General features: G+C 40.3%; 1 protein-coding gene across 5 annotated transcripts; it reads right to left on the bottom strand.

Annotated features, from left to right (window-relative positions):
* Positions 1 to 1,758: 1,758 nt before the first annotated feature.
* LOC119180050 (uncharacterized) lies at positions 1,759 to 24,909 on the bottom strand. Of its 5 annotated transcripts, XM_037431181.2 has the most exons (10): positions 24,749 to 24,904; positions 16,525 to 16,640; positions 15,752 to 15,787; positions 13,699 to 13,731; positions 12,634 to 12,733; positions 8,701 to 8,810; positions 6,990 to 7,037; positions 5,837 to 5,872; positions 3,879 to 4,020; positions 1,967 to 2,105 (listed from the first exon to the last, which is right to left on the bottom strand). In XM_037431181.2, the coding sequence occupies exons 1-10, from the start codon at positions 24,816 to 24,818 to the stop codon at positions 2,098 to 2,100; spliced, it is 699 nt and encodes a 232-aa protein (XP_037287078.2). In that variant the 5' UTR covers positions 24,819 to 24,904; the 3' UTR covers positions 1,967 to 2,097. The 5 variants fall into 5 exon arrangements, with proteins under 5 accessions (XP_075725943.1, XP_037287076.2, XP_037287079.2 ...); XM_075869828.1 differs by lacking the exon at positions 3,879 to 4,020 and having other exon boundaries at positions 1,759 to 2,105; positions 13,699 to 13,728; positions 24,749 to 24,908; XM_037431179.2 differs by lacking the exon at positions 3,879 to 4,020 and having other exon boundaries at positions 1,759 to 2,105; positions 24,749 to 24,905.
* Between the last annotated feature and the right edge of the window lie 396 nt (positions 24,910 to 25,305).

The raw sequence follows: 25,305 nt of genomic DNA, 5'->3' as shown, positions 1-25,305 counted from the left end.
TCCCAATTCCACATTTTTCTTCATTTTTCGAAGCGTCTGTCGTAATGACGGTCCTTATTCATAATTGAACCACATAATCACTCAGAATAAAGTTTAAAGGGTGGTCCGACATTAGTTTCGCTTGTTTGGAAACTTTTCGTCAAGCTGTATTTCTATGTAGCTGTTGCTATCACTGATTGGAGATACGGCACCTATTTGAACATTAAAGTTGTCACGGAAGCTCTGTATATGGAGAACTTGAGGCGAGTGAAATCTTGGCCGATATGCTCAAAAGAACGACTAAGGCTGGGAGATAAAAAGTGTTTTAGAACGCCTTCCTGGGGTTTTAGGGAGTTTCAAAAATGATTGTACCACCAATCTTTTCAAACGTGAATTAAGCGATGGGAGCCTAGCTTCCATATACAAGACTTTAATGGTTACAAATTTAGGAAGACCTAAACACAGGCGCAAAAATTGGCTCTCAAGCATTGCAAGCGGGCGAACCTTATAAGCAAGAGCATAAGCGTATAATATGCATCCAATATTCAGCACCGCCTGAACGTACATGCAGTATATTGATAAAAGCGTTGGCCTTCGCTTTGCCAAATCGACTATGACTAATGTTGCGGAACGAAACGACCGCCCGAACACCCTTTATTTATATGTATTCAATGTGTTCTTTCCAAGACGTAGAACGATCGTATAGCACACCAAGGTATTTTATTTGTTCAACTCGCGGAATACACTCTAGATGACAATAAAGAGAAGTATGAATGAGGTATTTCAAAGGAATCGGCAGTATGGAGCAGTTTCGCACATTCAGATGCAGGTGTATTTCATCAAGCCACCTTTCTAGAACTGATAAATATGACTGTAGCATCTGATATTGATTGTGAATATTGTCGGCTGCTGTAAAAAATGTGTCATCCGCATAAACATATGTTTGTACGTTCTGATGCCTTGGTATATAACTCATTAGTATAATAAATAACGCAGGGAAAAAGACTGCCCCTTTCGGAACGCCTCATGCTTGCGCGTACGCAGACGAAAAAATGCCGCTTTGGGAAAAAAGTAATGTCCGATTACAGAAAAAAAAAAAACTCAAGTCATGCCGTATTGCAAGTTGGGAGCTTCATGTTGGCCAATTGCTTAAATAAAACTGCATGCTCAACCCTGTCATTCGCTTTTGCGATGTTCAACGTTACTATTACGGCATACTTTCTTTCACGCCGAGCTAACCTAATCCGACTCTCAATATTTATCTGTGCATGCCATATCGAGCACCATAATCTGAAGCCAATTTGAGACGGATTTAGCATATTTTTCTCGTTAATGCATTTTATTATACGGATATTTAGCACTCGCTCAATCAATTTCACAAAATTAGAGGTTATTGCAATGAACCTAATGTTGTCAAGTTCACAACCTTCATCGGAATTTTTACCCAGTGGTATATATAGACATATAGTATCCTATAAATGCGAACTTCACTATTGCTTACCAACAAAAATAATGTGAAAGAAGTAAATGACATTACCAAAAAGCAAGAAAGTTGGAAAAAACAGGAAGCTGCCATTATTTCATTAAGATGACCTAATTTCTGAGCCGACCAGACATCTGAGTATCAAACCACGAATACAAATTTTAAAAAAACAAAAACACGCAATAAAAATTAGGAGAGATGAAGAAGAAACCGGGAAGAACAATAAAAGCGAAGAAATACGATGAAAAGATATAACCTAGCAAAAAAAGAAAGACAAAACGGAGGCGACCCAGGTCTCAGGTTTGGTCCCATTACTGCAAAAATTGCTTAAATTTTATTCCTCGGTCGTTTTCTATGTTTCAACAGTATCGGGTGCCATGGAAAATTAAGTTGTTTGGTGACAGCCAGCTTTTGTGATCACGCACGCACGATAGCAACAAGTATACAAGCACCAAAAGTTCGTTTCTGTGGCTCTAGATGACCTAACCGCCACTGTACGTATGCGACGTGGTACACTAACGCACTGTAGAGGAAATCTATTGCGAAGAAATAGCCAGGATACGTTGACCTCATTTCCTTTTTCTTCTGTACACGGAAGCTTGGAGCATTCAACTGAGGTAGTCAGGAATGATGCTTTACAAACCTGGAAAATGGAGACATCATCAGACACCTTTACCACTGAAATATAAATTTTGTTAACTGATCATACAATAAAGTTTCGCATTCACCCATTCATTCATCACCTGATCATATAAATTAATTTATTGTTGAATAAGAATACTGTATGGTGAGGCTTTGTTTGTTTATCCTGAAAGGTGAGTACATCTGTGTTTTTCAAGTTTGCCTGTTTTCCAACGAAGCGCTGTAGTAACGTTAGCTTCAAGTCAGCCTTGGGGTATAGAGCTGCATGTATGTCTCGTTAGACGTTTTTTTTTTTTTTTTGTCCACAGGTGGTGCTGCACCGTTTTTATAGCAACTGTCCAAGGTGTGTGTCCCTGCATTGCTCGGTCTTGCTGTGGTCGTTTGCGTCACCATAGGCGGCGTAACCGATAAGCATGAAACATAAAATGCGAATAAATATCCACAAACGAAGGGGGTTACAGTAAGGACCAAAGAAGGACTAACAAGAAACCTGCGTGATATAGCAGGGCAGAAGAGTAATCTAAGTATTAGTAATAATACAAGGCTAGTTGAACAACATTTGTGTGGTTCAGTGTCTTTCACACTGTAATGTGCTCAGCCAAAACGTTTTGTCATCAGCCAAATACTGCATCAACAATGTGCACAATCTTGCTGACACCAGATGGTGGTACACTCCATCAAGTCAACTGCATTGCATTCGTAGATATAAGTCTACAGAACGCTTTTAGCAGTAGATAGGCCTAATATTTTATTAAAGTGCAGTGTATCGTCTTCATTTCTGTCCTTATGACTTCGTCGTATTAGTAATCTTTCGAAGCAACCAGATGTTAAAAAATACCAGCGGCTTTGTCTGGCCATGTCAGGATATACGCAGCGTGAGCTAAGGATGGACCAATGGACGGACGGACGGTTGCACGGCCTCATGCGAGGATGGACAGACCGGTGGACTAGCAAGCGAGATCACGTGGGTCAAGCGCCAGCCCACAAGGACACGTCACTGCACGAGCTTCCAGGAGTTCTCCGGTGCGGTAGCTGTGTGACGTCGTGTGACATCACCGCTCCTCAGGCATACACACCACGGCTCTCATTATGCCACTAAAACTGTTCATCCTTAGCCAGTGTACCTAACGCTACAAAAAAAGAAGGCTGGCACAAGTATACGATTATATGGCGCCATGGCGCAGTCAATGCCTCTAGAAATCAAGAAATAATTATAATATTTTGTTTTAGTTACTACTTTTTAATTATGCGCACAATGACATATAAAGGGCAACTAGTTATTGCGGGACGTTTTACAGGCATATCATAGACTGTCGCAGCGTTTAATATTACGGTGCTGACTCGCCTGGAGAGAATTGTTCTTCAAGTCCCTTCACGCTATAATTTTTTTTTTCATCTTGTGTGCTACGTTGCATTCACTGAATGTAAACAGTTCTTGAACTTGAATTGATGGCATAGATTATGACATGCGATGGTCACAGTGTGACTTATGACACGTTCATAGAGGTGTCAAATGAGCATAGCTTCTTCCAGAAAATGTAGTAGCTTTGGCCCAAATTAACCCGCTTCTGTGTTTTGTGCTCCAAATAGCGAAGCTTGTGCAGTTCACACATTCAAAGTGAAACTTCATTCTGTAAAACATATTTACCTCAAAGTATTACTAAATCATCCAGAAACTAATTCATCGTTCCTTGTGGTCAAGCATAGCCTACCAAATTTACCTACTTGGTACACACAGTCTTCAATCCTACATCCCGTTGATGTAATCACTTACATTTGTCCTTGAATATCAGCATAAGTAAGCCCTTTGCTTTTAAGACAGCAGCCGAAGAAACTTGCACATTCTTGAGAAAGTCACAAAACAGGTCCTCAATAGCATCTTGTGGGACGTGGTCGAAAAAATCTCTGGCGATGCACTTGAAATTGGTAAGAGGAAAAAGATAGTGGCATGCAAAATCAGTTTAATGTTTTGCTATCAGTAATGACCCTGATATGTGCATTACTCCTCTTAGATCACGAAAAGTTTTCATTAGTAATATTAGTGTTAAGTAAACAAGTCATTGTACTTGGTGAGCTTGCGTGTCATATTTACGTGAGTTTTACTCAGACGTTTCATGAAAACAAAAAGAAACAGCTTCGGCTTTCAGAATAAAACTTGGTAAGAGCATCAGCTTTTTACAAATGGCGTTCACATTCATTTGCTATGAGCTTAAGTACTAGGACACTTGTCTCATAAAAGAAAACCTTTACTCTACCCGTCATCATGTAGGTTCTTTGTACAGTTTCCCTTTCACAAGTACATTAGGAGTGTACGCGTGCTCAGGCACTTTATGCCTCAGCTTTGATGCCCGTGTTGTTACTCATAGCAGGTCTGCACAAGACCACTATGAAATGTCAGCTTGTATTTTATTGTTATGCATGCAGGCTTTCTTTATGAAAGAGACTTCATAGGTTGCTTTCAATGACCTTAACTTGATGAGTCATTATTTTGTCAAGAAAGTAAGCCATGTTGGTGTCGAAAGCAAATTTTTACCATTTTTTTTTTACTGAGAAACCTTAATTTGTAGGCATGAGCTACTCGAAAAATGTTATTTTAGATCTGAGCAGTCTCTAAGCTGTTCAATGTCTTCGTTTTTTCCACTGGTGCACAAGGCGAATTCCGACATCACATTTTCAACTATGTGGGTTTTTAAAAAGATATCGCGCTTATAGATTCCTGAACTGTTTCTTTTATGAAATGTTTCTCGGGAGCATAATGAAACCGCGATATTCAATAAATATTTTCACACAGTTTCGACCAGATAAAAATATTGCATTTCATTCGACATGCGAAACTGCTGCCTCATTCAAAGTACAATTCGCCTTGAGTGCGCAAAAGTATTCCAGCTAGAATTCCTTATATGGGCAAAGCCAAAAGAGGAGTCGGGGTTTAAAAATTTCCCGATTGTCTAACTTTTTTTGCATATGTACGCACGGAAACATATAACAATACGCATAAACATAAAAATATAATTAAACCCGTAATATTCTCTGAAAAATATATCTGACTATGCTGCTGCCTCACACAAAATTAATACAAGATGGGATTCTCCGAAACTGAACAAAGATTTATGAAGTAGGGGCTACTGCTAAGCTGCGCCATTTAACTTTATCTTTTTTTTTTTTGCTCCCGGAACTTGTCACACTAGTCTATGGAAATGGAATATCAGTCGTTTACACGCCCGATTTTTGGAGTGCTACATGAAATGAAAATTGACGGCGAAAGATTGATGCCGGACAATACAAGCAGGTACTATTGTTTCTTCGTCGATTTTATTTTGTTGTGGCAAGTAAACAGCTTACATTATGTACATCCAACTGGTCCCCCACCCTGGCGCTTCCAGTGTTTACACACATAACAGCAGTGAAGCCCTGACCGAAGTTTTGAGCTCTTTCGCCAAAAACTTTAACCAGGGCTTCGACAAGTTGTTTGGCAAAGGCGGCATCGAGGAAAGCCCTTGACGTCCCCTCAAAGGAGGCCTAGGCCCGGCCACCTAAACCTGCAGTTTGTATTTTACAATAAAGTTTATTCCTCCTTCTCATCGTGTGAACACGTATATCTTTTGTGTGTGCGCGCATGTGTTCGTGTTTGTGTGTGCGTGTGAATCAACCTTATGCTTTAGGTGCAGCTTCATAATTCCTGCCTCACTATTACAGTGTGAAGAGAAATAACAATATGTTTGTGGCACTTACCTCTTCAAGATGTATTATGGACCACACTTGGCTCGCCTAGAACAAATACCATATTTAAATTTACAGCAAGACAGGGGAAAATGTGTCCACGTGTCGATCTAACCTGCTCTGTCCTTTCGATGCGTAAGTCTACGTTATATTTGGCGTAGAACATGTGTTTTTCTACAGAGCAAGATGTCATGTTTCCCAACATCAAGATCTTCATCAGGTTCACTACGTCTACTGCAGGGTATCCGCCAAATGACCCGGTCTTGTGCTTTCTGTTGCCACGTTATACCAGCAAGGTTAAATTCTCTTCGACGCACGTAACTTTGGCTTAGAACAAGTGTATCACGACAAGGTTACCGCAGTTGTCCTACGCCAATTGTGTTTGTAAGAAATATCACAAAAAATAAGACAAAAGCACCCATGATGAAATGGAGTTAGAAGTGTGGTCCTCTCTGCGCCAGCCCTGTATTCTTCAACTGATACACTCCAGTACTCGAAACTCCAGCGCACAAAAGCGGTATACAAGTGTCATAGCGGGAAGGCACCTTGGTAACATGCGCATATAACGTAGTAGGAGAGTAAAATAACAGCCAGGCTTCAATCAATTTAAAATGTGTAACCATGTATCACACATTAGGAATTGGATCACTACTTGGTTGTTCAATGATTCAAGCCCAATAAAAGAGTTCATCGAAAATACTTCTCCAACATAAGCCACCAATTCAATTATTAGAGTAGTGGGTACCCTGCAAGCGTGCTTGCAAGAAAAGCCCCAAGAGGACTTCCAATCGGCTCTAGAAATGCTTCTCTTTCAGCTTTCGCAGTGACTGTGGGGTGCTTTCTGTGCAACTGGAAAACGCCCTTTTTTTGTTGCAACAGGGAAGCGGGTGGATTATTACAGATATTTAGCAAGTACAATCCCCCTAAACACAGGGGTAACTTTATATTTAGGCGCTATCGTGCTGAACAGTTTTTGCAAGGCAGGCCTACAGGACGCGAAAACATTGAGTAGTCATCATCGGAAGGCTAATACTGCGAAGTTCCTCGGCAGCATTTATCTTTTCTTTGCAATTGAATACTGCGACACGTTTACCGGAATGACATTTGGGAACTTTACCACATCTTGTTGTCCCATAAGAAATTGATGCTATAGCTCGGTACTTACATCGACTGTAGCTCCTTGCACGCACCCAGCCAAGTTTTCGTTGACACACTGCGTTTGCGAGAGGTATACATTGCAAGAGCAAGCTACTACACAAGTGTACGCGATTATAAAACGTTGAAATGGAGGGACGATAAAACCAAAGATAATAAAGAACACGCGTAGATAGATACTAGCGCCTGCCTTTCGCGTATTCTTCATCGACTGTATTTAATTATCATGCCCTTGTTGCATCGTTTCATAAATATGAACCCTTAACTATCAAACGTAGCGAACCTGATTTCTAGTGTGTACAGAATACATGTGTGCGCCACGCTTTAAAGGAAATGTGGCATCAACATGAACACGCATACTCAATAAACACGTAATCAACAACGACACAAATTTACTGCAGATCCGTGAATACTGATGATTGAGCGAGCCTAAGTCCTAAGCTCCATAAGGTCTACGTTGAAGCCACCAACTAGTAGAATGTACGAAATGATGCACGGTCTGATGAACGAAAAAATAAATAGAAAGATGCAGCGTCAGAATACAGTCTATTTATAATCTATATGTGGGCTGTGAACGCTCTATATGCCATATATGTAACGCCCGTGTTTCGGTCTGACGGGGCGCTACGACAACGACATCAACACGCAGCGTGAGTACCTGAAAAGCTTCGCTGTTAAAAGATTCAGTAAATATATTCAAAATATTTTTGCTACGGTGAACCATGTTACTTGGAGTATCAAAGTAGCCTGAAGCACTATCTCGCAATAATTCAATAATTCCATCATGACATATTTTGTCAATAACTACTCTGTAAAAGTCGTCCCGACTATGGTCCCAGTGAATCGGATTAAATAACGCCTCCATGTCCCATGATCTTAACACGAGAGAATGAACCTATAAGGATTACATATTCCCAATCTGTTAATATGGTTCGTTAATAGGGTAAATTTTATATCACACGGCAACGCACACGATTATTCTGAAGCGCATACATGCATACATACATACATACATACATACATACATACATACATACATACATACATACATACATACATACATACATACATACATACATACATACATGCATACATACATACATACATACACATACATACATACATACATACATACATACATACATACATACATACATACAAACATGCATACACACACATACATACATACATACATACATACATACATACATACATACATACATACATACATACATACATACATACATACATACATACATACATACATACATACATACATACATACATATACATACATACATACATACATACATACATACATACATACATACATACATACATACATACATACATACATACATACATACATACATACATACATACATACATACATACATACATACATACATACATACATACATACATACATACATACATACATACATACATACATACATACATACATACATAGGCACTCAGTCTGAGTTGCAACAAGCTGGCTAAATATAAAGTTATTCTAATCTTGAACAATGACAATAAAAAACGTTAAACTTGTTAAGAAGCTACTGCTAGTTGTGAGAGTTTAATTCACCATTTTCCTAATGTAAATGGTGCTTCGGATGTTGGCTCCATTTTGAGCACAAACAGCACGTTGCGACTCACATTCAGCGCGAGTGTACATGCGTGAGAGAGTCGAAAATCTTTGAGGATAACTGACCAACCTTAGTCCATATATTCGGCAATGTAATTATCAATTCTCCTTCGCATACTTGGTCACCAATGTGCCCACTGTATTTCTTTGCATATAAGTAATAATCCACGACATTGGCAGCTGAAATAAAGATATAACGCCTTGCTTTAGCAAAAAGAAATATATACAAAATACAAAATCCTGCAAAAACACTATGCTGTAGAAACTGCATCGTACCTGCTTGAAAGGACGAATAAAGTTATTTGAATTGAGCTGCCATGACCTGAGGAAGCCACCTCTGGACTAGTGCTCATGAATTACGTGACCCTTATACGTTTGTGGCAAGTGACTTCATAAATAAAGTTGAAACAGCTCAAACAGCAAACACAATTACGGGTTCGTCATGGATATGACAGTAAAAAGCTCCGACGTGCCATTCCAGGAGCAGAGGGCCCTTAGGTCGTAACATAGTATGCGTTTCATGCTCCCAAACACGTTCATTTACATGCAAAAGTTAACGTTACTCAAACTAAGAGTAATCCGTTATTTACATTTGCTGCAATGAACATCTTTTGCAGCTTGCTCAATTGTAGCTCCAGCACAGAATCCAAAATCTCATTTGCAGAAAAATACCAGTGTGGCGTCATTTTACATTTAGAGCAAAATTGGTTTTTCTTTATAAGGAAGATATTGGGATCACTTGCGGCCGGATTCCATGAAGAGTGATGACAACTAGGGGCTCCCAGATCGAGTTAGCCATGATGGCTACCGACGCGCTGGAAATATCAAGAATATTCGCGCATATAAACACATAGGACTGTGCAAGAACCAGTGCGTTGGTTGGAAATATTTGTTTAAAATTAATAGAGTTTGAATTAACGAGAATTTGCTGTAATAGCTTGAAAATCAACTGATTAAGCTAACTCGCTCTTTGTTTGCACTTTTCTAATACCCTATCTGAAGCTCACATGAATACATAAAACGCAACTCGAGCGTATATATACAGTAGACACTTTATTTCTCATCGTCCCAGATGAAGGTGTTGCTTCCAGCAAGCGTGGTAAAATATGAAGCTAATATTTGCTACCTTCCGCTTGAACTTTGAGCGTAGAAGGCAATACTTCAATAAAGCTCAACGAGATGGGGCTCCATGTCTGGTATCTGTGACAGATGGCTGATGTGAAAATGTCGTTTCACAGAAGCGTCGACTTTTTCGTCCTAGAAGAGCGTACGCAAGGTTTTTCATAGTTTATTTAGCCCAGTATGTGTGAAAGTACTGCGGAATTGTCTCAAATGAAGTTCTAATGAAACTAGGAACATTGTGCATCCTAAAATGCTGTTAACTTTTGTTTCATCTATTCAAGTGATTTTGGAGTAAGTGTATTTATTTCTCAAAAGCAATTGCATTTTTCCAGTTTTTTTTATTTTTCTTTCGAAATTATTCCAGTCGGTGCTTATCTAGGCCATGACAGCATGCGTGGAAAACTTTTCATTCAGATGGCGTCACGTATCGCGAAAACATTTAGGGAGCGTACAGCATATCAATGAGATTATGCGTACTACCTGAAGGCATAAAATCTACCGGAACGAGAACCTCGCTATCAAAAATGCAGATAAGGAAGGAATGTTCGAAGGCTTATGTCGTTATTTTAGCCATTCTCAGTGCAAACAGCATGTACTGAATGTAAGACAGCGCGTGGAAAACAGGACACACAAAAGAAGACACTGGATATGCACTGTCACGCATCTTTTTCTTTGCGCCCTGTTTTCCACCTGCTCAGTATTGCCATAAATTTATGCAGATCGCCCAGTACAAGAATGTAATTCATATACTCGAGCAAAGTAAAGAAGGGGGGATGCTAGTTGTTGTGCTTGTTGGGTACCGTATGACGAACTTTGGGTGTTAAGCTTGATATTGTAGCGAAGGAAGGCGTAATTTTAAAGACGATAGCCTTTCTTGAGATACTGTTAAAAAAAATTATTGTTACAGACGTCAATAACATTTCAACAGAACATTTTCTTCTTGGATGTACAATAACCATGATGACAAAACGGACTTCATTTACAAGAACATGGATATGAGATGACGTGGAAAGAACGTGTACATTCGATGTTTCACACAAACACAGACACACAAAAGTGTGTTACAAAAAACAAATACCCGTCACCTTGCATTCTACAAAGTATGGCCTCCGAGATTGCAAGCAGATACTTACCACCTTATATCGACATGTAAAGTGTTGCAGCCAGAACGCTCCAGCCACATTCTTCAAGCCGGCCTTTGTTTCAGCGACACTGCCAGTTACAACCGCTGGATACACGACAACACATTCCAAAGGGCACTACTTCCCTTCATACACAACACCGGCCTAACTACGCACATTTAACAAACATACTCGCAAAAATATTATGTCTTAAAGGCAAGTCCTCGTCATAGTTAAAGAAAGTTACATTTCGAATACCCACATGTTGATTTCGACGCCAAAAGTTACATCTGTCGACTTCTCTGTTTGCCACAGAAAACGGCTCAAATCTAACCACATGGACAGCGCCAGCCCACATTTATCTGGCTTTTGTGTTCAAACTTTTACGTATTTTCGAATAAAATTGAACATTGTACGTATCTCAGGCAGAATCACAACACGTCAGCATCTGTGGCGTGTTTCTTTATACTACGAAAGGCGCAAATAAGTAATTCTGAGAAACCTAGTGCTTATTACGCTGTGCTGACAGTGAAAGAAAAGTGGGTGTTACCTTCACTTTGCTAAGACGATACTTTGGTGGCACGCACCAGTCACCTTGCATTCTACAAAGTATGGCCTACGAGATTGCGAACAAACGCCGCTCGCTCACTATACCAGAAGCCATCATTTCGTTTTCCAAGATTACTGCCAGATGGCGCTCATGTCTCACGCAGCGCCTCCAGAATCCCATGCACCAATTTTTTTCCGTGCAGGCCATCAAATAAACCTTTTATTCCCCCCCCCCCCCCCCCCCAGACGCAACACTATCGTCTTTCAATGATATTTGCAGTGAAACATGCAGATACGGGGTCAATTTTTTCCACCATTTCTCCTCATTTCAATTTCACGCACAATTGGTGCTCCGCGATAGCTACAATGAACATCTTCCACGCTTTCTTGCCCTTTTTGTCTGTTAATTTGATTTGATGATGGGAGCATACAAGCGAGCCCCTGAAAAAAAAGCACCCTCTAATTCATTCACTTGATCAGGGAACTTCGTCTTATCATAAATTCAGGGACTTTCACTACCAACCCAATTAGTTCGTATACAATTGTAAAAAAACACATGATCATCGGGATAATAGACAAACGACCTTTCTCTGATAAAGTTTTATAAATTTTTTAAGCATAACTTTAGTCTTCTAACAGATTAACACCGAGCGTCCGTAATATCACTGATCTCATTGTTAATGCTGTTTTGCAGATACCACAAGCAGGTTTATGTCCCATTAAATTCTCAACTGAAATTTTTTTGACCGTCTATGACACTCGGTATTTGTTTTTCAAAGCGTTGCAAGCGCTAATACTATTTCTTTTTTTGCAAGTGTTGCTCACAGGGTGAACTAAAACAACGAAAGTGAGGTTGTTAGGGTACACGAGAGTATATGGTAAACTGTTCAGCATGGCAAAGATAATGCGTTTGGCGTGTTATGCCCTATGGCAAGGATATTATTTTTAGTGGCGCCGTAGTTGAGGGCTCAGGAAATTTGGACTACCTGACGTATTTCACCGTGCACAGACATCGCACAGTACACTTGTCGCCACGGCCGGAACTGAACCTGCGACCTTTTGGTCTGCAGTCGAGCACAGGGGCCAGTGATCCACCATGGTGGACGTATTTGTTAAGGGGTGAGCTACAACAAACAAAGACGAGATGAAGCGTTCTGGGTTGCGCCATGTGTACACGCAAAGGTGTAGATAAAGCGTAAGGTCCGTCTTACCGTTGTGAAATCTCCTCTCTGCAAGAGCGACATAGATGTCTCGGATCAACATGATAGCGCTGACAGTGTCTAAATTTGCAAATGCTCCGAGCAAAGTACACTGAAAAAAGGGCGGTATATAATTGAGCCGTGTTCCAACAAAAACAAGTCACGAAGTCTGCTGTAAGAGTATAATAAACACTTTGAACATTGAGCATTGTTTATTTTTGCAGAAGAAAAGATACAGAATTTTTTTTTGCGGGAGGCAAAGACTAAAGGATAAAAGCCTGACGAGGTCTCACCACTTTCAAGACGATTATCAATGGATAGGGCTGAACTGAAAGATGAGCGAAATATATGTGATGATTGTTGTGCAATGTGGAAGTTTGCTGCCCGTTCTTCCTCAGAACAAGATAACCATTTACGTTAACTTACACACTGCTATGAAAATGCATGGCGATCGCTCAACCAGAGGGTATTCCATATGCACGACACGCGTTAACTTAAGGCTAGACTGTTCCAGTTGTGGTTAGAAGAATGTTACTTCATGATCCTGTGTGTGTAAGCATTGCAAATATTTATGCGTTTCAAAATGGTATACAGCCTTCGTTTACCCATATTTGAAAATGTGCCGGAATATATATCACACTTCTGAACTGCATCTTCTGAAAAAATTTGCGAGTGGACACTTTGATATATTCATAAATCCGACCTTATAATATTAGCAAGATAAAATGAATGCTTTCTTTACGAATTAGTTTTGTACTTCACCGCCGGTAATATTGTGTTCGTTATTTAATAGCAAATGCGATATTAGGTGATCTTTAGAAAATGTATTTATTCTATCTTAAAACTTACAAAGACAATTGTTCGCCTACTGCAGATGCATAAATTTGAGCTAGGATTTGTCTATGAGAAAAACTCGAAAACGCTACAATTTTGTTGTTTAATTCTTAAACAGCACAATTAGGCTCAGTCATTGCCGCCGACAGCAATATTTGTCTATGTGTTTTTAGAAAAAAGGCCACTGAGGTTGGGCTCATGAGTACGCGAAGTGTCGCAAGAAAATGTACGAAGCCTACTTACACCAACCGCCACGATAGCTCGGGGTAGCCTCTTCTGAAAAACAAGGCACGAAGAGGCCATTAAATTGCAATTTTGTCATTTGAAGCCCTGTGAAGCGGGCGACGTCTCTACGGCTAACGGAAGGGGGTTCACGTAACACACTTCAGGTTCTACGTTCCCTTTCATTTTGCACTACAGGATAAGTAGAAACTTAGCATTTGATTTTGACGGGCCATATTGGCGAAGTATGCATAATGTGAATTTCGAGACATGCATACGGAGTGCCATCTCTCACTGGTGACCACGATGGGTAGCCGTAACTGAAGGGTAAGTAGGTTAGAAAAAGTCAGATATGGCACGCAAAGCTAGTTACAGAAAATAACTTTGAGTTCTACACTGCACATTAAAATGACAAGTTGGGCTTGTCAGTACATTATTCTGCTGCACTGCACTCACAATCGACGGAACACAAACGACGACAACTAGCGCTGAACATTGAACAAAGTTATGAAAAATTTCGCCGACATTTACGCTTTCCGACATAGGCGTCATCCACTCCATCTGCGTCGTCGTTTGTGTTCCCTGCACTGTGTGTTTTTGCGCTGTATTGCGCCAGTCTAAAAGTCAAACAGAGGCTCCCTACAACTTTTTGGTAAAATTGAAGTGACGCAAGCAGGGAGCTTTCTTCATTGTTTATTGATTTACAAAAACGCTTCATGTGTGTCTATTGCGTGCTGTTCAGATTTAGTGGTGAGCGACACGCTTTGTAGCGTTACTGGTCTTTCAACGAAATATTCTTTATAAAATTTCTTTAGAAAACTCATTATGAAATTATTTACGAACGAGCATTTCATGAAGATATGGCTTTTTTGGCATGCCAGATATTGTTGTGGTCACCAATAGAAGGTGCCACGTAGATATACCACCAATTCATAGAAACGAGAAGTGACAGCTTGATACCTACCATATTCTCACTCTCCTGCTGAAATTGGAGCGCAAATGATACTGGTACTCTTCATACAGGAAATTGTTGCACCACTTCAAGTCCTGAATTTCCACATGATATAACTAATCGCTTTCTAACCTTAAGACAGCATGTTCAGAAATCCACATGTGCTGGCACCAGCGCAGTGATCGAAGAAGTCTCGTCTTTCAATAATGTCAACGCATTTTAAGCCTGCAAAGAGAAGCCTTGCCAAGTCGGTCTTTCCAAGTAATTTTATCAAAATATAGCGACTGGTCTTGAGATCCACCACAAGGTTTCACCCGATGGCAGTTACCCGAAATCCTTAATTGTGTGTTGAGCGTGCTGTATTTGAATATTATTGCGGGAACACCAAGACAGAGTTATGCTCGAAGCAATAGGTAGCGCAATTACGTACGATTTTTACATAGTATTCTTCTGAGAACAAAAGCGAGCCATTTGATTATGTGATTTTTACCAACTTGTAAAGATACATTGAGAACTCTTGGCTAAAAGTGCCACAAGGTCACAACGGTGCGCAGCCACAGTTGTTGGTCTGGGCCGTACAGTTTGCAAATGGCATAAATCCAGATTTATCACACCTTGCAGGCTGGAAGATACAAATCTGCAGCAATATCCCGTGAGGCAATCACGGCTCCATATACCAAAACAAAAGACTAAGCGGCGCAAACGTCCGTCTCAACGTTCGTCTAAGGGAACACGCTAGCTGTCAAAATATGCGCCGTCCACACATCTTTCTTTCTATTGCTGACAGTGTGGTTACGCTGCTGAGCTGAACAAAACCATTGTGATGATGAGGTGCAGGTACCGCTAGACACGTGAAATATCTGAAGCATTTGAGTTTGTAAAAGCAAAAGACAAATGCGTAAGCCAGCCCTCAATCGCTCTCACAGATGCTGAGGATGCATATCTAGAGCATCCTTGTTTAGATGCTTGGTCGTAGTTATTGATATGTTTAGTGCTTTTCTTTACGTTTATATATGAAATGTTTCTATCATCAAACCTATAGTTAATAGACAGCGCTTCTGTTCTATACTTTCTTGTTTTTTCTGTCCTTTTTGCAGTAACCGCCTTGAAATTGTGACGTACCTTTTCTTCGCATAGGTCCCGTTGTTCTCGTATGCACTGAAAAAAAAATCAATGCTTACTATTCTCATTTTGTAGGTCTGATTTACTTAGCGAGATGTTTGACTGATATTTACCTTTTATATTTGACTGATCATTACAAGTTCAGAGAGACAATGAAGTGAACACAGCCTCAACATTATAAAACATATGCTACTATGTTCATTATGAACCATCAGCTGTAATTTTTTCCGTAGTGTAGCGAGGGCGGTATGCACAGTCATTGTGTTTGAATGAGAGTAGAAGTTGAAAAACTCCCCTGTCGCCAGGCCACAGCCGAACGCATGAAGCGCTACACTGCACGTAAGTATTGGAGGGAGAATGAGAGGCACTGAATTTGTGCATGAACTTTTGTAATGAAGCAAAGCTTCCTCATAGCTTTTGAAGTTGTTTGAAAGATATTCATCACTTTTTCTTTAGGAGACTATTAGATAAAGAAATCGATAGATAAGAAAAGCAAACAAAATGGCAGCGCTATCAAACCGACACCGCTCAATTCATAATAATAGGCTGGTAATAAGGATAACTAAACATGATTCAAGAAGCTGGCTACTTCAAGAACCGGCAATAGTACATATTTTTGCGGCAGAACCTAATTTATAAACGTGGATTGTTTTCTCGCTTGAGTGGTATCTTGAAATATTTTCTTGAATAGTTTGTTAGCGATCTTTGTTCATTTTTTGAAGCTCTTGGAGCTGCATTTTGTCTATACAAAAGCAAAACTGAAATGCCCTCACCTCGCCTATGGAGAAAACGTCGGGCAACCTTAGCTCAAAGCAGTCACTACTAGAAATATTTAGCTCCGGACCATTTGAGTCCGACACCACATCCATAGCACGAACAACAGAGATGTCTGAAAAAAAAAAAGGTGTTCTTCCTTGAGTCTACATATGCCCCACAAGCATCAACTACGATTTATGCTTTGAGCCTTACGTTAAATCCCACTATAATATGCTCATTCAAGTGCATTTCCGGCTATCTGCTTGCTATGAGTAAAATGTTTTATATGAAATTAGTTGTCAGATTACGAAACCGAATCTATCTAGGTCGCTGCTGAAAGAACCGGCAACTGTATTTTAGATCGCGCCTCATCTGCTGACTGTGTGTTTTTAGATTTTAGTAAAGCATTTGACAAAGTTTTGAATCAACTGTTTTTTTTTCAAGTTAAGTCTTTTGAACCTCGAAAATTGCATACTGAAATGAATTGAATATTTTCTTTGTAACCGCCATCAGTTTGTTACTGCTAATAATCATGACTCACCTGTAGCTTAAGTTCGCTCCGGCGTGCCACAAGGATCAGTAATAGGACCACGTCTTTTTCTAATCTACATTAACGATTTGCCATCTACATTGACATCTCATGTTCACCTATTTGCTGACGATTGCGTAATTGACCGTGATATAATCAGTACTGACAATTCTAATGCCCTTCAATCAGATTACAACCTTCTAAGTGATTGGTGGAATACCTGGCGAATGCAACTAAATACTAACCAATGTAAAATTTTACGTGTTCATAGAAATTCTACCATCCTTCCATTCTACCATATGAATAATATCCCCTTAGATCCTGTGAGTTTATATAAGTACTTAGGCGTTTATATATCGTCAAACCTAACGTGGTCTCTTCATATTGAATACATACAAGTAGAGCTAACAGCACGCTTGGCTACTTAGGTCACAAATTTTCTAACGCCCCATCATCATTGAAATTACTACTTTATCAGTCATTAGTGCGCCCGAAACTTGAATACGCCGCAGCAGTGTGGGACCCTCACAACGTAAACCTCATCTTCTCTCTTGGACTCCTTCAAAACAAATCTGTTCGTTTCATTTCTTCCAATTATAACCGCACTTCCAGCATATCTTCAATGAAAGCTAACCTATGTCTTCCATCTCTAGCATCACGGAGAAAAATAGCTCGCCTAACTCTGTTTCATAAGCTATACCATCACCCATTTCTTCATAATAACTTCATTTCACAGCCACATTGCTTATCACACCGTGTAGACCATCGCTTCAAAGTCGGAATTCAAGCAGGAAACACTAACACCTTTAATTATTCATTTTTCCCTTGAACATCTCGACAATGCAACCTCCTTCCCAATGACATAGTCACCATCATTGATAATCATCTTTTTCGAAAGGCTATAGCTAAAATTGTTTAACTTGGAATGCATGGCACCTGATTATTGTTGTAAGGTTGTATAAACAGGAATTAATGTCATGTTTCTTTGTTTGTTTTTAATATTATTGCAAAACATTTCCTTGCTACAATGTATGTACTGCTATTTGTAGTCGTTTGTTTTATTACACTGTTGTATTACGTTCTTGTTCTGTTATTTACTACCCAAGTTTACATAATTTTCCGTTCACCACTCCCCTCTGTAATTCCATCGGGCCTTGAAGGTACAATAAATAAATCAAATAAATAAACAGTAAAAAAATTCATAGCGAAACCTAGCACAACGAGGGTGACTGTCTCTTCGTGTCATGGTGTCCTTAGGCTTTACTTTATTATTTTTTGAGGCATCTCTTAGCGACAACTCTTCATCTGATTGAAGCTCTTGCAGCTACTTTCAGTGATCCGTTAAAATGAAGTCGGGCTTGTGTTATTTCATCGATCCGCTCTCATAATTTTTTTTGTGAAATATCTGTAGGGCAGACATTAAGAAGATCCTGCATTTGCTTTATGTTCTTTTTTAAAACTAGCCGAATGAAAGATTAGAGGGTTGCCTTTGTTTGAAAGTTTAGTAAGTTTTCAGTGCGTATTCCTAATTCTAAATCTTCTTACGATAGCATATATCAATAAACATGTGATTCTACATGCGCGCCAGTTTTCAATGAAAAAGGTACACATCATGTTCCATAACTTCACACTTCCCACGAAATGTATATAAAGAACGGCTCTTTTTATGCTTGAGCGCGATATGTGGAGCATCATGTTTAAACGGAACTGAAAGGAAGCAGCGCGCCTGCGGATACACTAACACACTTGGTACTTATTCGGCGGTGGCAATGCGGAGTGAGACTACGCTGTCTTATCATGATTGATACTTAAGTTGCTGTTGTGTTAGTCTTGATATTTCACGCGGAAAGACATCAATATTAAGATGTCTAATTACATGAAGGCTATCGCAGCTACTTGCTGCTGTACTAATGAGGCGTACGGAACAGACAGTCACGCTAACGGCTTGTTTATAGAGTTGCCAGCAGTTCATCATACAGGTTTTATTTTAATTCTTGCTGGCAATGGCACTGCTTTCTTTTAAAGGGTATTATGCACATGTTGAGCAGGTAGATGCCAAGAAAACGATGCTTCTTGTAGTTTTCACTTTGTGTTTGTTAAAGAAATTGACTATATTCGCATGCCTCTGATGTGACTTTGCTTTTAGTATATGACTTGTTGCCTTCCGCCATCACGAAGGTGCCTCTTCATATGTCGTGAGGAGAAAAATTGATGTTTTATCTAGTTCTTTACTGGTGCAAATGTGTCAGTTACTATAGAACTAAGGCTTTGTTTTCGGAAGTTACTGCTTGTATCAGTTTGTTCATTTTTATCAATGATAGTTTTAGTACTATGCTTCAAGTCACTTTTTGATGAACCGTGAATCGGCATGCGGGGTTCGACGTCCGAAATTCAGCATATGATTATAAGAGACGCCGAAGTGGGGGGCTCCAGAAATTTCGACCACCTGAGGTACTCTAACGTGCGCCCAAATCTGAGCACACGAGGCTGCAGCATTTTCGCATCCAATGAAAATGCAGCCGCCACAGCCGGGATGAAATTCCGTGACCTGTGGGTCAGCAGCCGAGTACCTAAGCCTTTAGACCACTGCGGCGGAGCAAAAACCGTGAATTATTACGCGTGTCTCTCTATATTATATACGGCGGCTACTTCCAAAAAATGTCAGTAGGGCAAGATGATGTTGCTGTTAGCTGAAACAGAAAACCATCAGAGGTACTTTTCCTAGTATCGCTCTATTTAAATCGAGACTGCTGGAGTTCTTCTTTCATCAAATTAAGTGACATTGCTTTAATAATGTAATCAACTTGAAGGTATCTATAAGTAATATCGAACTTATTAAACACGACAGCGCTCGTCTTCATTGGTCTCATTGTCCCACGTCTCCCAGTTACGCTACGATTTCTCTCGAAATGATATAATAACTAAACCGTACCCACATTTTGCTTCACATATAAAAGCACCAGATCCTATACATATTTTGTGGACATATTATAAATTACTCAGATTTCACTTTTATTGTTTGCTTTGAGCTGTGGTACACTAACTGAAGAATTTTTCGCGAATGTAAATAAACAAATGACCTGCTGCATGGCGTGGCATAGATATAACGACAATATTCGTAAATAGGGAATGCGCTGAAGCGCTAATGATTTGATAGGCCGACCAGCCTTCTCCAAGGATCCAACTGGTTATAAGGACATAAGTATATGCTGCATTTTCTCCTCTAACTGAAACTAAGAATAAGGAAAGGGCAACTATGGGTGTTTTCCAATACTCACTGTAGAGAACTAAATAGACAGCTAAGCGGACGGCGGCCATCTAATGTCTGATTCTAAATCTCACGTAGACGGCAAATGAACAGCTTCAAGAAGACCAAATCGTAGACAAATACAATGCAGACCAGTTTGTTGTCCAAACGAAATGGCGTCTCACCAAACGGCTCGGATAGCTTGAATCTTGCCAGGATAGGCATGTGCACTCAAACACCCTTCTCCAGTCACTCAGTGTGAGTAAAGTTATTTTTCTTGAAATCTAACTTGAATAAGAGTAAAAAGCAACAGTTATGTTTGCCTATTCTAGCTTTCTATTCTATACTCAAGGTGGCGCCTCATCGCGTAGAATCCGTGTAAACGTGTTTCATTTCTCAGACAACATAGGCTTGATACTATTTTCTAAGCTGTCGGCGTAGACTATCTACAATGCTGTTATGGAATCGGAACACAGCCCATGAAAGCGGGGGGGGGGGGGGGGAGGCAAGCAGGATTATTATGCCGAGTCGGGTCAATCAAATGGAAAGACCAATGCAGTAGATTCTCTTTTGTACGACCGTTGATCAAGTTAACAAACTTTCCTGAAAGACGGACTTTCAGCAAGTTTCTGGTTGTTTTCGTTGGGATTGTATGCTAAAATTTTTCAGGTAAAGAAGTTTCTGAGTATGAATAGTTCATTTGAACCAACTCTACCTCTAGACCCGGGCTCAATTTTCGGGTCAATTCAATTATGTTTCGCGTTCTGTACCACCACCACAGCCCATTTGTGTTGCTCCCCCCCCCCCCCAATTACCTATCTATCGAACCTGGTGCAACATTTTTTGTGCATGGAGTGGCGCCTAAGTGAGCAGCCAAGCGAGATGTAGTTACTGTATGTTCTATGAGCATTAACTCAAGTGCAGGACACAAAAATTAACCAAGTGTGCTTTAGTAGCTGTGGAAAACTAACAGATTTGCAAATGTTTCGAGTGTACGTCCCGAACCAAAGGATTAAACGTTGGCTGAAGAAGCGATAATGGCTAAGGCGGCATCAAATCCTGAAACTTAGCCAAGGCTGTGGCATATATGGAAAATTTTGAGAGTTCGTCTCATGGCAACAAGCTGTGCCAGAGGCAGTGCAGAGAAACGCAGGTACTCTGGAGACATTTTTTGCTTTTTGCGTTTGGAGGGCGCAAGTGAAAATAAAAGTGGCCAAACTCTATTTTGAAAAATTTTATTCTACACTTTTGATTTATATATGCTGTGTTAAATGTTTCACCATATTGTAATAATTTTGGGAGCCTTCATCTAAGCAAACTATTTCAATGGGTCCCTTGAAGTTTGGGTGAGAGAGAGTTCACTGTAGTTCATGAATAAAAAATAAAGCAATAGGCTCTTCGCTGAATTGTGGTAGTCATTGCGATGGCTATCTTAGTACGTCCACCAGTGTCTTCTTAATTGGCTACTTATCTTTTCTTTCAGGTCAACCGATACACATTCGTCGTGGCGGCCCTACTATTTTTCCCATTGTAGTTCCAGTTTCCGCACATCAGTTGCATCAATTGGCCAAGAGCGTATCGAAAGTATAAACGAATTGCTGTATTGATTGAGGAAATCCACCCACTTATTTAAACGTTGGATGTAGTAACAACTTTAACGAACTCTTCACATCTTCACGTTTTCATCTTGAGCTGATTTGCTCTGACTTTACAGACTTATACATTTACACATGCCGCTGTGTCTAGTGGTTGTACTGTTTGACGACTAAACGAAACTCACAGAATGGAACCCCACCTGTGATGGCCGCATTTCGATGGAGGCGAAAATAATTAAGAGCATCATGTGCTAGATTTATGTGCACGTAAAAAGAACAACCAGCGGCTGATTTTCCAGTGCCCAAATGTGAAAGGTCCCTCGTACCTAAATCGTGTTTTTCGGAGGTAAAGCTCTAACAGTTTTTATGTAGTTGTTATTTGTACACTTGCAACAAGTTCCTGACGATGATCACGCCATAGGTCGAACCGGTAAAGACTGAGTTCCTTGTCAGGAGAACTTGTGAGCGACCGAACCAGGAACTCTCAATGCCATGATAGCGGTGGTTAAAGTCGTGGATCGTGAAGAGTCGTACATTTTGTGAAAGTCATCGTATAATATACGGAGCATTTCTCAGCGAAATGCTCACTTTTAGCATTCCTATCTATCTATCTATCTATCTATCTATCTATCTATCTATCTATCTATCTATCCATCTATCTATCTATCTATCTAGACGTGCTCGCGGCGTCTATGTGTTGTACTTTCGCCCGTGGTGTGGACAAGCCTCTTTTGCTTTCCCACCACCTATAGCAGCGAACACTGTACTGCTTTTTTGTGTGTGTTTCAAAGGTGTTGTGACTTGTTTGGGAGCAGTACTGTGTACTTGTGCAACGCTCGGCACCATGGCTGTCCGAATGTGCGTGCGCTGCGGCGTTAGTCATGCGAGGCGACGGTGAAGGCGGCCCTATGGCTCGCAAGGTCTCAACCGCCGTTAGTGACCGTACTCTTGCAGGACGCATGTACACTACACTGGCGCCCAATAGACACTACAATATATATCTGGCACCTCTAAAGTCTGAAGGTGTCTGTTGCTGCATCCCAATTGTAAGTGCAAAACACCTCTCACCAGGATCTATCTATCTATCTATCTATCTATCTATCTATCTATCTATCTATCTATCTATCTATCTATCTATCTATTTATCTGTCTGTCTATCTAGCCACCTACGTCTGGGTGCTCTCGTGATCGTATCTTTAACAAAGTGTTGACCGAAATTGATTTAGAAGGGTGAGATCTTATGAGTAATATAACTGTCTTATCACGACATGAATAAGGTGAAAATTCAGTCACATACATCATGAAGTCCTTCCTTCCAGACACATGTGGCACGTACCTATACACCCCGGGTGGTGGTGCGCGCATATGCGCCACAGATGATTGAATGTTTATACCCAGCCCGGGAGGGCAAACACACTCATAAGTAACCTAAATATAAAAACATTAAAATTAACTAACGCCGGGAGCGTAGATATGCGAATAACAAGTCATGATCTCAGAAAGTGACCAAGCGTTCTGCGTTAGAATCAAGTATTCTAACACTTAGCAGTCTCATGTCTCCAAACAGCTTTTGAAGATTACCCTACACCGGTTCAAAATCGGTGCAATTTTAATTGTGGTTATGTTGCTGGCTATATAACGTCGGAACAATGAATAAACAATACATACGTAAGCCATTGACAGTGTGGTTAAGTCGGGCAAACGCGAGCTGTGTTTATATGTTCACTATACTCATATGGTAGTCGAATAAACACTGTTTTTACTTCTGTAATTCACCATGCTTCATTCAAGTGTGTTTCGACCTCAAGATAATACCTTAATGAAAGGTATGACTGATATCATCTTTGTCACACCATAAATTGAACTGCGTTTTGAAAACACTGCCGTCTGTCAGACCATACGTTACCTACTGTAGTCACGAATACATGAAACTGCAATGGACGTTTTCGTTTAGTTTCAGTTTCAGCTTCAGTTTATTGAGCATTTTCTTCACAGAGTTGCAAATACAAAAGCCTACGATGTGCCCACAACTACTGCACCTAACTTCGATCCACCTCCTATTACTTGCCTTCAAGCCGTGACAATTCAGCATGCACAATTGCGCGCCGGCTGCTACGCATGAAACCCGTTGTCATGACGTGTGAGATCAGCCGATTTTTTTTTTTTTTTTTTTTTTGCAGCCATGCTTCGTCATCGATTCTCTGAACCTTCGAAAATGTGCCTAATGAGACATGCCATTGGCGAAATTGTAGTATAAGTACTGAAAGGAATAGAGAATGCTCATGTAAATGAAATTGCGTCATGCGGTGAGCGCTACCGTGTTAAAAAATTCAACGTTTCACGCCTCGTCACGCTTAGAACGAGAGAATAGGAATAACTCGATGCTGTTCAAAAGACCAGAGCGACTATATGGTGGCAAAGTGCGTCGTAGTGAATAAGACCGGGCTTGGCTTGGCCAACTGGGCTTTTAGTGTGCCCCGAATTGACCTACGAAAGCATTGATGTATTGATTTATATCATTTGCATCGAAATTCAGCCACCATGACCATGAAGAGGATCTATGTCCTGGTGATAAGCAGTAGGACTGTGCAGCAGCTAGGCAACCACAGCTCGCAAAGAAAAAAACAAAGATCAAGTGAGACTGTCTCTCCTAAAGCTTATTGCAATTATATTGAAAGGTAGGCTGGTTGAAACATTAAAAGGTTCAGCAATTGCTGTAATCTTTGGAATCGGTTCTATATCGAAATGGTCTTAGTACTGGGCCAACTTTCTAAGCACACTAGCACGATATGTGTGAGAGAAACACGCAGCTTCTTTTCTTCGTTGATCACGAAAATAGAACGACATCTGCACAAAGAGAGATCACTTACCGTTGAGTACTAATGAAATGCATAGAGATCTCAAGATTACTAAGAGCACGCTCATCTTAAAGAGAGTCATACTTCCACGGTTGTGGAGAGAAATGTGTTGCAGTGTTCTGATGCACTTTGCTCGAACAACGGTTCACTTCTGAACGTAAAAAAAGAGACTCTGAGCGCCCACGGCAAGACACATGATTGACACTTTCATTTATGCGCAGCTGTTGCGACATAAAAACCAGGCTGCCTTGCATTCATTTTTCATGATACAGTACTAAATGGTCAAAGAAATAAAAAGCAAACGTGTTTTTCACAAGAATACAAGGGTACACAATTACAAATATTCTGGTAATTACCAACGTACAACAAAAGCATGAGTTCAACCTCGTTTGTGTAAAGCAACTGAGGCTGTCACGTTTGAAGCGAGTTTTTTTCAAAGACTGCTGGGGAGCGAAATACATGAAATGAATAGGGTCAGGGGGTCAACTGTCACAAAACGACAAGAGGAGTGAGCTTGAGTTTCAAAACCATTGTTCTTCTTGGTGAAAAAAAGTCAGCGGTTTGAAACA

This window comes from Rhipicephalus microplus, chromosome 7 (assembly GCF_043290135.1).
Source record: "Rhipicephalus microplus isolate Deutch F79 chromosome 7, USDA_Rmic, whole genome shotgun sequence".
NCBI classification, from domain to species: domain Eukaryota; kingdom Metazoa; phylum Arthropoda; class Arachnida; order Ixodida; family Ixodidae; genus Rhipicephalus; species Rhipicephalus microplus.
Note: the sequence above shows the minus strand (reverse complement) of the source record. Positions and strands in the feature narration are given on the sequence as shown.

Excerpts from the sequence above, each read along its gene's own strand:
- LOC119180050 (XM_037431179.2), bottom strand. The coding sequence starts at position 24,818 with ATGACTCTCTTTAAGATGAGCGTGCTCTTAGTAATCTTGAGATCTCTA. Across the intron at positions 7,038-8,700 it reads TGCCGAATATATGGACTAAG|TGTGTCAACGAAAACTTGGC; the intron begins GTTGGTCAGTTA and ends TCGCAAACGCAG. Across the intron at positions 2,106-5,836 it reads CCATAATACATCTTGAAGAG|GTTTGTAAAGCATCATTCCT; the intron begins GTAAGTGCCACA and ends TCCATTTTCCAG.